The 15,811-nt window shown below is 34.3% G+C and overlaps 1 protein-coding gene across 1 annotated transcript in view; it reads right to left on the bottom strand.

The window, feature by feature from the left end:
• LOC307146505 (uncharacterized protein) overlaps positions 1-15,811 on the bottom strand; it is a 122,312-nt gene that overhangs the window by 24,702 nt on the left and 81,799 nt on the right. Inside the window, exons 14-15 of the mRNA XM_079850621.1 lie at positions 10,168-10,536; positions 9,461-9,517 (exon numbers count right to left, since the gene is read on the bottom strand). Coding sequence (XP_079706747.1) covers positions 9,461-9,517; positions 10,168-10,536 — 426 coding nt within the window. The remainder of the gene's footprint in view (positions 1-9,460; positions 9,518-10,167; positions 10,537-15,811) is intronic.

A 15,811-nucleotide genomic window follows, 5' to 3' on the forward strand; every position in this document is an offset into this window, starting at 1 on the left:
CAGATTGACTGATGTTACTAATGGTGATTTATTATTTCATAAACATTTAATAATAACAACAGTGTGACTACTCTATAAATGTTAACCCTTAAGTTATTTAGGCTGTGCTTTGAGTACTATAAATATTAAACACACAAGATTAAAATGTAGGTTACAAATGTTATACAATGGAAAGGTTTAATAACACATTGTAAACGATTAGCTACACCTGAAAATGAAAACTTCCATCATTGAGGGGAAAATAAGATAACGTGCATCAAAATTATGTACCTGCTAAACTTTTCTAATTTGTACTAATTTGCCATACTATGGAAGTAATACTTTCATTGTATGACAATAGCAGCATTGAGAAAGGTTTTCTTAAGCTTTTATAATAAAATTATAAAAATGTATAAACAAGGGCTTGGCATTAACCCTGGTCTTGTAACTTGTCCTTTGGACAAATAAATCGTTCATTCACTTGTAAAAAAAGTAGCATTTTTTTGAAGCAAGGTTATTAATCTGTGTGTAACGTTAACGTATGTGTGTGTGTGTGCGGCTGTAAGTTATGCTTAAATTAAAAGAGCACATTAATATAAAACGGTGATTCAACTGACTTACCTTCGAATTAAGCGGTTGCGTGACATTCATGTTAATACTAGGCATGATGGCATTATAAAACCCCAATTTGCCCTCCAGGTGGGCATTCCGTCACGTGAAAACTATGAATTAACCATCCAGAATACTTTTTAGTTTACATCCATTCACATTGAAAAATTGCCAGCAAAACTTTTACAAAACCTCAAATCAACACATAAGATTAAAAGCCTAAAGCCTAAACTTACAGCTAAAGTCTAATCAACCTAACCTCACCTCTATCGTTAGTTAACGTTAGCCTAAAATTTGAGATGCTAACGGACTCTTCCCAAAGACACTAAACCATTTCTATAAAGTAAATATTCAACGGAAGGGTGTCATTTACATGAAAGAATGTGTCAGAAACATTTGTATGTACTATTTGTGTAATGTTGGTGACAAAACTCACCAAACTTACCTGAAATTAGCGAATGCATCAGTGAAAGACGGAGTTCCTGCTTGTCGTCAGTAGGGTTGCAAAATTCTGGGAATTTTCAAAGATGGAAACTTTCCATGGGAATTAATGGGAATTTAAGGGAATTAACAGGAATTTATGGGAATAAACGGGAATAAACTGGGAATTTTCAAAGTTGAGGGTTGGCTCTTCATAGGGAACTTAAATATAGTTGAGGAAAGTATATTTTAGCATAATCTTGACTAAAACAAAAAGATGCCATTCAAATACACTTGAATATCCATGCCATTCCTCAATCACACGCACATAGCACACTGCTTACTGCATGGCTATTGAGACCACACCCCCTACTGGCACTGTGCATGCCTCCATGACATGTACAGAAGTCCAAAGCACAAGACTATTGAAGGCACACATTTGAGCCTGTGGACTAAACAAAGTGAAGTAAGTTTTGATGATATTATGGGGAAATATTTTTATTAAATATTTAAATTGCAAATATCACATACAAATGTATTCATCTAGTAGATAGCAAGCTGATAAGTTAGATGCTAAATAAGCTAGCATAACTTTATTTACCACATAAGTAGGGCTGGGCGGTATGACGGTATATATCGTTACCACAGAAGAAAATGTCAACCGTAACAGATTGTTTTATTCCGTGTATACCGCAACATGTAAATAAGTAGGCGTGGTTAACTCACGTGCAGCGTGCGTGAGACTGAGACACTGATATTTGTCAAAGAAACATGAAGAAAGACCAAGAGGATCCACAAAAGGAATTACGTTTTCAAAATTAACGTGATATTTTCGGGGGGGAAGGTGCACACTGCAGAAGTCAACTAGAGCAGTGCAGCACACTGAAAGTTTAGAGAGGGCACATGCTCGCAACGGGGCTTACTTGACAACAAGTTCATATATCAATATTCTAACGAATAGAAATAACCTTAAATAATGTATCTATCCATCTCTTATGTGTACAGTTACTTTCAGAGTGGATGCGCAAGCGGTTGCCGTGGTAATGAATATTTCCAAAATTCCCCAGCTTAACTTCCCATGGAAATTTACTGGAAACTTTCCGGAAATTTACCGGAAATTTTCCGCCCCTTTGCAACCCTAGTCGTCAGTTAGTTGAGCTCCCCGCCCGTTTCCATGGTAACTCAGTTCAAATCTGGTTCAAATGTAACTCGAGTGCGCGCGCCAATTAAAAGACGTAACGTTAGAAGTCACGCAGAATTTACATAAAAGAAGAATTGATGGAGGGAATTATTTGGTAATCATTTAAAATATCCTGAAATGTGAGGTTAACATTTTTAAGTGTATAGGCTAGTGGTCATCACCAAACTGTAACAGAATGATGAAGCACGAGTGTATGTTTACAAAATCATAGGTTATAATAGGCTATAATATAATGTAATGTGTAATAGCCTATAATATTATAAAAAGCTTTATAAATGGTTAATGTGGTGTAGAAATAAAATTGCAAAAACATTTATTAAAAACTAAACATGATATAGGCTAAGGCATGAATATATTTTGTGAAATATATCCAGGTAAACATATTTACAGATGTAACATGAGGAACAATTTAAAAGATGTATGTTCAATGTATTTTTGAAATAATATATTTTCAAAATGTATTTCAATATATTTAACAGTGCTTCACATATGTGGATAGCATATCTATCCATACATCTATCTATAAATTATAGGAAGGTCTGTCAGTCTGTCTATGTGTCTGTATGTCTGTCTGTTAACAACAACATTTTCAAACTTGACAGGTTTTTTGCTACAGGCACAAGTGAGTGCAGTGTAAAGTTTGACGTTGTTTGGATTAGAAATACAAAAGATATTGTTAAATATATTAGTAAAAGAAGGTAATTGTTTAAACATTCTGGCATAAACACTCTGTCAGCAACTGCTACACTGTTTACTTCTGAATATTGTATTTTATTCACAGCTTTTCTCTGAGTTCACTGTGTAGCCTGCTCTCTGAATCGTGTAGTTAAATTTTCCTTGGTGCTTTCTTCCATGCATAAATAAAAATGTCACTGAACTTTTGCTGTGTAATTGTAACAATGAGCACTCAAACACACCAAAACAAAAATTATTAAAAACACACACAAAAAAACGATTTTGCACGGGCAGTTTGCCATCATTTGTAGTATCACACTGTTTGCTCAAGCGTAGCGTTTTCTCTGAGTTCACCGTGTAGCCTGCTCCCTGAATCATCACGCTTACTCATTTGTGCATGTTAACCGAATCTGTAAGTCAGCTATGCTGTTTACTTCTGAATATATTTCATTCTGGTGCTTAACATTATCACTACTAATAGTAATAGTAGCATGCTATTAACCAACAAAACATATCCTATTCAATGCGTTTACAATCTCTTTCACGGGCATCATTTGTAGTAGCCTATTCACAAACTGTTTTTACTCAAGCGTAGCATTTTCTCTGAGTTCACTGTGTAGTCTGCTCCCTGCATCGTGTAGTTCAATTTTCCACATTTATTTTATGTCATTATTTCAGGATCAGTATTTGCTTTCTACTGTACACAAAATAAAAATGTCACTAAACTTTGGCTGTGTAATTGTAACAATGAGCACTCAAACACCAAACCAACAATTACTAAAAAAACACACACAAAAACTGATTTTGCACAGGCATTTTGCACTAGTTAATATTAATTTATTAATAGGCTATATAGTGCTGGTTTATTGGGGTGGTGTTATAAACTACTGTGATGTTTAAAATGTTTATATGGATATATATAGTCATATTATACAAATCTAGTGATTGTAAACTGTTAAGAAGCAAACAACATGTTCCCAGAACGTTTTATGATAGCCTAAATATAACATTCAGAAAATACTAATAACGTCATAAAGACATTCCAAGAACGTTGTTCTAAGAACGTTTTCTATCAACGTTATGAGAACTTTCATCAGTCACAAATAATGTCATAAAGACGTTCCAAGAACCTTGTTCTAAGAACGTTTTCTATCAACGTTATGAGAACTTTCATCAATCACAAAATAACGTCAAAAAGACGTTCCAAGAACTTTGTTCTAAGAACGTTTTCTATCAACGTTATGAGAACTTTCATCAATCACAAAATAACGTCAAAAAGACGTTCCAAGAACTTTGTTCTAAGAACGTTTTCTATCAACGTTATGAGAACTTTCATCAATCACAAAATAACGTCATAAAGACGTTCCAAGAATGTTGTTCTAAAAATGTTTTCTATCAACGTTATGAGAACTTTCATCAATCACAAAATAACGTCAAAAAGACATTCCAAGAACTTTGTTCTAAGAACGTTTTCTATCAACGTTATGAGAACTTTCATCAATCACAAATAACGCCATAAAGACGTTCCAAGAACCTTGTTCTAAGAACATTTTCTATCAACGTTATGAGAACGTTCATCAATCAGAAATAACGTTATAAAGATGTTCCAAGTACGTTGTTCTAAGAACGTTTTCTATCAACGTTATGAGAACTTTCATCAATCACAAAATAACATCAAAAAGACGTTCTAAGAACTTTGTTCTAAGAACGTTTTCTATCAACGTTATGAGAACTTTCATCAATCACAAAATAACGTCATAAAGACGTTCCAAGAATGTTGTTCTAAAAATGTTTTCTATCAACGTTATGAGAACTTTCATCAATCACAAAATAACGTCAAAAAGACGTTCCAAGAACGTTGTTCTAAGAACGTTTTCTATCAACGTTATGATAACTTTCATCAATTACAAAATAACGTCAAAAAGACGTTCCAAGAATGTTGTTCTAAAAACGTTTACTATCAACGTTATGAGAACTTTCATCAATCAGAAATAACGTCAAAAAGATGTTCCAAGAACCTTGTTCTAAGAGCGTTTTCTATCAACGTTATGACAACTTTCATCAATCACAAAATAACGTCAAAAAGACGTTCCAAGAACTTTGTTCTAAGAACGTTTTCTATCAACGTTATGAGAACTTTCATCAATCACAAAATAACGTCATAAAGACGTTCCAAGAATGTTGTTCTAAAAATGTTTTCTATCAACGTTATGAGAACTTTCATCAATCACAAAATAACGTCAAAAAGACGTTCCAAGAACGTTGTTCTAAGAACGTTTTCTATCAACGTTATGATAACTTTCATCAATTACAAAATAACGTCAAAAAGACGTTCCAAGAATGTTGTTCTAAAAACGTTTACTATCAACGTTATGAGAACTTTCATCAATCAGAAATACCGTCATAAAGACGTTCCAAGAACCTTGTTCTAAGAACGTTTTCTATCAACGTTATGAGAACTTTCATCAATCACAAAATAACGTCATAAAGACGTTCCAAGAACCTTGTTCTAGGAACGTTTACTATCAATGTTATGAGAACGTTCATCAATCAGAAATAACGTCAAAAAGACGTTCCAAGAACCTTGTTCTAAGAACGTTTTCTATCAACGTTATGAGAACTTTCTTCAATCAGAAATAACGTCAAAAAGACGTTCCAAGAACCTTGTTCTAAGAACGTTTTCTATCAACGTTATGAGAACTTTCATCAATCACAAATAACGTCAAAAAGACGTTCCAAGAACGTTGTTCTAAGAACGTTTTCTATCAACGTTATGAGAACTTTCATCAATCACAAATAATGTCATAAAGACGTTCCAAGAACCTTGTTCTAAGAACGTTTTCTATCAACGTTATGAGAACTTTCATCAATCACAAAATAACGTCAAAAAGACGTTCCAAGAACTTTGTTCTAAGAACGTTTTCTATCAACGTTATGAGAACTTTCATCAATCACAAAATAACGTCAAAAAGACATTCCAAGAACTTTGTTCTAAGAACGTTTTCTATCAACGTTATGAGAACTTTCATCAATCACAAAATAACGTCATAAAGACGTTCCAAGAATGTTGTTCTAAAAACGTTTTCTATCAACGTTATGAGAACTTTCATCAATCACAAATAACGCCATAAAGACGTTCCAAGAACGTTGTTCTAAGAACATTTTCTATCAACGTTATGAGAACTTTCATCAATCACAAAATAACATCAAAAAGACGTTCTAAGAATGTTGTTCTAAAAATGTTTTCTATCAACGTTATGAGAACGTTCATCAATCAGAAATAACGTCAAAAAGATGTTCCAAGAACCTTGTTCTAAGAGCGTTTTCTATCAACGTTATGAGAACTTTCATCAATCACAAAATAACGTCAAAAAGACGTTCCAAGAACGTTGTTCTAAGAATGTTTTCTATCAACGTTATGATAACTTTCATCAATTACAAAATAACGTCAAAAAGACGTTCCAAGAATGTTGTTCTAAAAACGTTTACTATCAACGTTATGAGAACTTTCATCAATCAGAAATACCGTCATAAAGACGTTCCAAGAACCTTGTTCTAAGAACGTTTTCTATCAACGTTATGAGAACTTTCATCAATCACAAAATAACGTCATAAAGACGTTCCAAGAACCTTGTTCTAAGAACGTTTTCTATCAACGTTATGAGAACGTTCATCAATCAGAAATAACGTCATAAAGATGTTCCAAGAACCTTGTTCTAATAACGTTTTCTATCAACGTTATGAGAACGTTCATCAATCAGAAATAACGTCATAAAGACGTTCCAAGAACCTTGTTCTAAGAACGTTTTCTATCAACGTTATGAGAACGTTCATCAATCAGAAATAACGTCATAAAGACGTTCCAAGAACCTTGTTCTAAGAACGTTTTCTATCAACGTTATGAGAACGTTCATCAATCAGAAATAACGTCATAAAGACGTTCCAAGAACCTTGTTCTAAGAACGTTTTCTATCAACGTTATGAGAACGTTCATCAATCAGAAATAACGTCATAAAGACGTTCCAAGAACCTTGTTCTAAGAACGTTTTATATCAACGTTATGAGAACGTTCATCAATCAGAAATAACGCCATAAAGACGTTCCAAGAACCTTGTTCTAAGAACGTTTTATATCAACGTTATGAGAACTTTCATCAATCAGAAATAACGTCATAAAGATGTTCCAAGAACCTTGTTCTAAGAACGTTTTATATCAACGTTATGAGAACGTTCATCAATCAGAAATAACGCCATAAAGACGTTCCAAGAACCTTGTTCTAAGAACGTTTTCTATCAACGTTATGAGAACGTTCATCAATCAGAAATAACGTCAAAAAGATGTTCCAAGAACCTTGTTCTAAGAACGTTTTCTATCAACGTTATAAGAACGTTCATCAATCAGAAATAACGTCAAAAAGACGTTCCAAGAACCTTGTTCTAAGAACGTTTTTTATTAAACGTTATGAGAACGTTCATCAATTAGGAATAACGTCATAAAGACGTTCCAAGAACGTTGTTCTAAGAACGTTTTTTACTCAACGTTACAAGAACGTTAATAACGTTGTATGAACGTTCCGAAAACATTATTTTAGTAACGTTTTGTGCTAACATTTACACAACTTTTAAGGAACGTTAGTGAAAGTTCTGGGAACGTTCCCTGTTAGCTGGGCTGGAGATGATAAATCCGTTAATTCACTTTTTGAGTGTCTAAAAGATGTAAAATCTTAAATTAAAGTTTGATAGACAGATCAATTCAGTGGTGAAGAATAGTTTATTTCAATTGTGAAATATCGCTAAACTTAAATCTTTCCTATTTTTTAATGATCTGGAGAAAGTAATTCATGCTTTTATTTTGTCGCGTCTGGCACCAAAATATGTTTCTGAACTTATACATTTTAGTTGCTCACAGAGATCTCTGAGATCCCAAAATCAGTTGCTCCTTGAAATTCCTCAGTCACGCTTAAAAACTAAAGGAGATCGTGCTTCTCAGTCGCTGCTCCTTAGTTGTGGAATGGGTTACCAATGTTTATCAGATCCTCTACTTCTGTAACCATGTTTAAAACTCATCTTAAGACATATTTGTTTGATGAGACCTTTGCTACTTTGTAAGGACCGTTAGGCTTTGATTTTATGTTTAGACTGTGTTGGTTTATATCAGTATTTTATTTTTATTGTTTTTTCATTTTTATATTGTATTTATTTATTTGTATTTTACTGGGTTTTATCTAATCCGTATTATTAAATTGATAGGCTATTAAAATTATTATATATATTATATATGATATATTATATAATTTGCCACACAATAATTTAATAGCGCATCACCACATAACGCGCTGTGAGAATAATAAAAGATTACATAGCCTACTGTAGAAGCTTACTCCTCCTCATTGAAAATTGTCAAAAACATTTGGTCAATTACAATGAATTATAGGCATATAATTGAAATTATGAACAGTCTATAGTATGTCCGAAGCTCCGAACACTGCAATAATTAGTCATCAATGAAAATTAAAAACAGCTTTATTTCAAAAACATTGTTTAACAAATTATTAAAAGAGGCACGGTGTAGGTACATCGCAGGTGGCTAGACGTTGGTAATGTATGATTAGTCCATTTTGCAACACGAACTGGAGGTAAGCAACAGTAATTTGTAGCTAGTTTGAGCTACAGAACCTAAAGATCTCCCTCTTTTCGTTTACTTTCTTGCTGCAGATGAAATGGATAAACTTCTGTTTTCGCGCAGGTGCAGTGAGGGAATAACACTGAGTTCATGCCCTCTGGTGGATGACTTGTGTGGATATGACTTTAAAATATTTAACCACTTAATTAATAGTCTTGCAAATGTTTTTGAAGAAACACAGTGCTACAGGTAACAGTGTCTTAAAAAAATATACATAGCCTATAATACAAAAATATTTAAAAAATATAAATACAACATCTCCTGGCACGATTGGTAAATATAAGCAAATTTACTGAGCTTGGGATGTTTCTGATCATGAACGCACCATTAATTCAAAATTGTCTGTGCAACGGCATATACTGTAATTAAAATATAATTATAATTAGGTGCTATTATTATTTTAAATAGTTCCAAACATAAACATATACTCATTTGCATGTTGTTTAAAATGTATGCATAAACTAATCATACAAACACAATACATGAGGTTTTATGAAAAGTATCAAAACACTGGCTTGTAAGACAGTATCTCTTTTATCTACATTTTTTTTTTTTTTTTACTTTATTTTAGTCTCGTCTTTTTTGTCAATAATATTGCTATTTGATATAGACAGCATTTAAAGACGTCTGTGTCATGACTTTGTCTCGTCTTAGTAATAGAAAAAAGGTGTGTAAAGATTTTACGCAGTTACATTTCTTACAATTCATTCAAACATCAAGTGGAGTTAATGCAGTAAAATGACAAATTAATTAATGAACATGTGCTTCAGCATCTGCACATTTTAAAAACTGTTCACTGTACCTACAGACACAAACACATACTGAATAATACATTTTCATGATACATCCCATGAAAACTTCAGCAGTTAATAGAAGCCATAGCATATACATTACCTGCCAAAGTTGTGTTTGGAGTGACAGTAGCATTATTGATGGTAATGTTCCTAACTTCTGCAAAAAAATAAAATAATGAATTTTAACTAATAAACAGATACAAATATAAATTACAAAAGTACAAAAGTCAAGTCAAATCATCTTATTTATATAGCCCTTTTAACAATGTAGATTGTTCCAAAGCGGCTTTACATTGATAATAGGAAATTAAATTAACAGAGATTGTTTTGGCTTTATAGCAGCTCTAGAATAAAGTTATTGTCCAGCTAAAGTTAGTTTTAGATTGATTCACTTCCGTCGCAACGATCATTAGTTATTAACCTGTTAGTCTGCACCCCCACTTTTGAAAAATGCCCAGAAATGGCATACCCAAAGTAAAACAGATACAGTTCATGAACCCTCTGCACTAAAAGCACAAGTATTGTATCATTTGAAAGCTGACACTTGGCAGTTTATTGTAAATTTAGAATTAATTATTGGCATAATGAACAAAAAATGTATAAATAGCTTCAAAGTTTTGTAAAGTTATTAGAAATGTATTTTTATGAAATATCTTCATGAAAATAATATTGAAGTTGGCAAAAGGCACATGTTAATGTATTTTTCTCCACAGTATGTCAAAACCAGATAGATGGTCTAACGTAATCGTGGATGTAATACATTACAAAAATACATTCCTGTATGAATGCAAATTATGTTTACTGTACCTGCGCAGTATGCCATATGACAGGTATTTGGGCTCACAAACTCATAGACGTAGTAATTGCCAGGACAGGCTTTGACTTTAATGGGATTGGATTGGAAATAGCAGCAGTTATTGGTCCAGTTTCCGCAGACAGCTCGAGTGACCACTCCATCCGCAACTGTTGGATGTCCTCCGTTCAGCCACAATGGAGAAAAAGTACCACATCTATACACATCAACACATGAGTCTGGCATCTGAGCGCTCTGACCCTGAATGAAGAGACGGTACCAGCCATGCCAGCTGACCGCAGTGTCACACATTAGTTGAGAGGAAAACAGATTGTTGGTGGATCTCCAAGAATCATTCAGCGCAGTGTAGTTATAGCAGGGGTCTGTGAAAAGAAAAAAGAAAAAAAATATTACTATTCATACCCTTATGGCATGGCTACTTATGCCTATACACTTATTTTTACATTTTAAAAACATTATTTAGTATGATTTATAAGCTGTTTTCCTAATAGAGACCAAAAGATGTCCCTACAAGATCACACATTTATTTTCCTTGTAAAAATGTATCCCCCCACCCCACACACAATCTCTGTCTTTTTCTCTTTCTTGATAATTCTTTCAAATATTAAACAGACATAATCTGCTCAATAACTGTTATTTCCTTTATCTCTCTGTCTTAATTAAAGTGGTATGTGGGATATTCCACAACTCAGTGTGCATTACACCATTTTAATGAAGATATACAGTTGTAATCCAAGTTTTCCAACCCCCATTACAATTCAGGTTTATTGGCAACATTTACAAACTTTCAGCTTTTTGCAATGAACAAATCAAACAAAAGTAATTGAAATAGCTCTTTTAGCAACTTTTAATGACTTCTGCAGTCTCAAAATTATTAAAAAAATATCAGGTTCTTCTCAGGTTTGTTCTATTCACACCACAGATCTGGTTCAACCCCATTTCCAGAAAGTGTGGGACATTTTGTAAAATGCAATAAAGAATCTGTGATTTGTTAGTTCTCTTGAAACTTTATTTAACTGACACATGTACAAAGTTTTTACAAATATTTCCAATGTTTTTACTAACCAACTTAATTGTATTTTGTACATTTAAAACCTTTCCTTTTAATAAAATTTGTAATAATATGGGAATTGAGGATACTAATTGTTGCAGTTTTGCAAGTGAAATCTTTACCCTACATCGCCTGATATAAGACATCTCCTCAACAGTCCGTGGTTGTCGTTGTCTGATTCGCTTTTCATGATGGGTCATACTGTACATTTTCAACAGGAGACAGATTTGGCCAGCAGGCAGCCCGTCACATACATCCCTTCTACTGTGTATTATATGAAACCTCTCTGTTGTAGCGCGTGCAGAATGAGGGCGGGCATTGTTTTGCTTCCCAGGAAAGATGTCATCTTTCATCTTTGGGACTGAGAACTCGATGTCTGTTTTTCCCAAAAACAAGCTGAAACATGAACTCATTTGACCGCAGCACACATTTCCACTGTCTTCTATCTAGACCATCTGAGATGAGATCGGGCCCAGATAACTCGCTGGCATCTCCACATAGAATTATGTTTAGCTTTCTCCTTGTATAACAGAGATTCAAGTTGCTGTTCTTGATGCAGCGTCTGACTGAATTAAGTGAAAACGGTTTTCCAAAAAAATCTTGAGCACATGTGGCTGTATTTAACGCAGTAGCATGATGGTTTCTCATGCAAAGCCATCTGACGGCTCAAAGGTCACGCACATTCAACAGAGGTCAACTGCCTTGCCACAGACTAAGATTTCTCTGGATTCCCTGAATCTTTTCAAAATTATTGTAAATGGTGAAAGACAAATTCTTTGCAAACTTGCATTGAGAAATGTGATTTTTGAATTTGGCACAAAGTGATTAGCCATGACCCATCTTTGCTTGCAAAGACAGGAGAAAGCTCCTTTTTCATCCAAACATGATACCAAAAGAGTTTCAAAAGAGTTTAACTTGAATATTCTATCATCTTTTCACTTTTATTTTGTCTCTGTCCCAACTTTTTTGAAGTGTGTTGCAGCCATCAAAATCAAAATTGGTTTATATTTGTTGCATTCAAAATACAACTATGCTGGTCAGTGAAAACATTGTAAAACTTTTCTTTGTACTTTTGTCAGTTTACTTTTCTGGAAACGGGGTTGTACTTCAAAGGTCAATAATTACCTGCCAATGTTGATGCAGATGTTGTCGTTGCAGATGTTATTAATGGAGATGACGTTGTTGCAGATGTCATTAATGGAGATGTTGTTGGTGCAGATGTTATTAATGGGGATGACGTTGTTGCAGATGTCATTAATGGAGATGTTGTTGGTGCAGATGTTATTAATGGGGATGACGTTGTTGCAGATGTCATTAATGGAGATGTTGTTGGTGCAGATGTCATTAATGGAGATGTTGTTGGTGCAGATGTTATTAATGGGGATGACGTTGTTGCAGATGTCATTAATGGAGATGTTGTTGGTGCAGATGTCATTAATGGAGATGTTGTTGGTGCAGATGTTATTAATGGAGATGACGTTGTTGCAGATGTCATTAATGGAGATGTTGTTGGTGCAGTTGTTGTTTGTGCCCTGACTGTTAAAGAGAAAAAGAGATGATTCAAATTCAGAAAAAGAAAATTCAATAAAGGAAATAATTTTTATTTTTTAATTAATATTGTCACGATAAGACTGAAAATTAAACTGAAGGTAAATAAAACCTTACTCAGTGCCAGGACTGATATGAACACCAGCAGAAGCTGTGAAACCAGAGACAATCTCATGATGATGAAGTCAGAGATAAAACCAGCATGTAACAGGAGTCCTTCTTCTGTAATCATAGAGCATTATTTGAGCATCATGCATAATTATAAATGCATTTAAACCAATGTTAGTCTGGAATCTCTCTTAATAAAAAAACCTTATTAGAAATTTTAAAATTCTATAAAATCGTACTGGAGTCATTTACAGTCTTTAAACTGAAACAGCTAAAATTCATCAAATTATTATCAAACTATTATAAATATTTTAAATTATCAAACTTTTTTCTGCTATGTTCTTACCTTAAGATTGATTAAGATGTACATAAATATGCATCTTAATTTGCACTACAATGTAAGTAACATATGCTGTTATAATATCAAACAAAATTAAACAGTTAAATTAGTTTACAAAGAATTTACAGTCATGTGCAGTATAACCTAAATGAGATTACCCAATCCGGTAACACTTTATAATAACTGCACACACTATTAATCATTAGTTAAGCATTAGTAAACAGTTAATTCATAATTTATAAAGCATTAATAGACATTAATAAGCAGTATATAAAAGCATCTATAAATGCTTTATTCTTCATTTATAAGATTTATAATTTATAAGTTCATTAGATCACTTAGAAAGTGTAAGTAAATGATTAATAAACTATTTAAATGTACATTCATACATCTTATTATTCAGACATATAGTAATAGTTACTTAGTGTGTTAGTAAATGCTTTATTAATATGTATTTTTACTGTAATTCAGGGTTAATTCATGTAGTTATAAAGCATTTAGTAGTGGTCAGTTAACTATTTTTGTGAGCTCATCTAAAGTGAGGATATATGAGCCTTTAAATATCATTTGTAAATGCTTTACAAGGTATGAATAGTCCTCACTTTAGATGAGCTCTAGCTGACCACTACTAAATGCTTTATAACTACCTGCATTTACTACATTTACTTACACTTTCTAAGTGATCTTAAGAACCACTGACAACTCCTAAATAACTGGTTTGTAAATAATGCAATACTTCATTTAGAAATTATATATTGATCATTAACAAAGTATGAAAATACAATTATGAAAATACAATTATTAAACACATTATAGATGTGCTTATAAATCAAAAATAAAGCATTTATAGCTGTATTTATATACTGCTTATTAATGTCTATGAATGCTTTATAAATGATGAATGAACAGTTTACTAGTGCTTAACTAATGATTAATAGCGTGCAGTTATTATAAAGTGTTACCTAAAATCTTTATGCTATTCATGCTATTGGTCAAATCATCCACTCACTCGAGGTCAGAGTATCTAGAGCAGTGGTTCTCAACTCCAGTCCTCGGGACCCGTTGCTCTGCACATTTTGAATGTCTCTCTTATCTGACACACTCAGTTCAGTTCATGGAGTCTCTCTTAACAAGCTGATGATCTGATTCAGGTGTGTTAAATAAGGGAGACATACAAAATGTGCAGAGCAGTGGGTCCCGAGGACTGGAGTTGAGAACCACTGATCTAGAGGACATTGTTATAAGGAAAAGACACGGTGCAGTGGTGCACACCCACCCACTAGTCACAAGCACTTTTCATATTCCATAAAGTTTCCACTGTACCCCCAGAGAATGTTGCAAAACTTAATGCCCCAAAAATTTTTGCAAAACATGTTCACAGAACACATTATAACATCACCTCGGGGAACTGTCGATCCCTTAGAGGCGATGAGCCACTCAGACTCTGTCCAAGTGCTAAGTCCCCACGCATGTGCAGTACACACCACAAACTCATTCATGACTCAGCCACACGATGGCACCAGAATGCTACAAATAAACAATTGGAGAGAGTGCACACAGTCCCGGCATTCACAAGGGCAGGATAGTGAATGGAAGATGGGGTCATCATCTGACCAATCTTCACATAAACTATCTGGAAATGCTGGCTGTGTTTCTGACGATAAAGCATTTTCTCACTTTTCTGAAAGGGCATCATGTTCTCGTGAGAACGGACAACACTACAGTTGTGGCATATATAAATCAACAGGGAGGCCTCAGATCACTTCCCTTGTACATGCTGGGAGGGGGAGATCTTTCATCCCCACCCAGAATGCTTGGCACTATGGGCCTGGACAGTGAGTGGTTAAATTTGAATACAACCAGTCTGTCTGACAGTGTCATCAGAACAATACAGAATGCTAGAGCTTCATCGACTAGGTCTCTCTATGAATGCAAATGGGGCGTGTTTGAGCGCTGGTACGCTAAGCACAAGATTTCTTTTCAGTGCTCAGTGGCAGTTGTTCTATCATTTCCACAGGATTTGATAGACCAAGGGAAAGCATTTTAAACCATAAAGGTGTATTTGGCCACTATTTCTGCTTGTCACATAGGTTTTGATAATAAAACTGTTGGGAAGCATCCTTTAGTGTGCAGGTTCATGAAGGGCGCGCGTCGTGCTTTGTCAGTTTAAAAACCGCTTTCCCCTTCATTGGATCTAGCACTGGTACTTGATGCTCTCTCAATGTCCCCATTTGAGCCACTATAGGAGTGATTTAAAAATATTGTTGTTTAAGACGGTGCTGATGTTAGCCTTGGCTTCGGTGAAGTGCATAAGTGAGATTCACGCACTTTCGGTGCATTCAGCTTGTATGCAGTTCATGCCCGGGGATGCAGGGGTAGTTCTGAAGCCTGATCCTGCATTTATGCCCAAAATATTTAATTCTATCACTCCTTTTGAGCTAAGAGCTTTCTATCCACCACCTTTTGCTTCATCAAAACAGCAAAAGCTAAATGAGTTTTGCCCAGTGCGTAGGCTACTTTACGCATTTACACGGAAAGAACCAGAGGGTTCAGGGGTGAAACCACGTACGGGGAAGACGATTACTAAGCA

Source organism: Squalius cephalus, assembly GCF_949319135.1.
Source record: "Squalius cephalus genome assembly, chromosome: 19".
NCBI classification, from domain to species: domain Eukaryota; kingdom Metazoa; phylum Chordata; class Actinopteri; order Cypriniformes; family Leuciscidae; genus Squalius; species Squalius cephalus.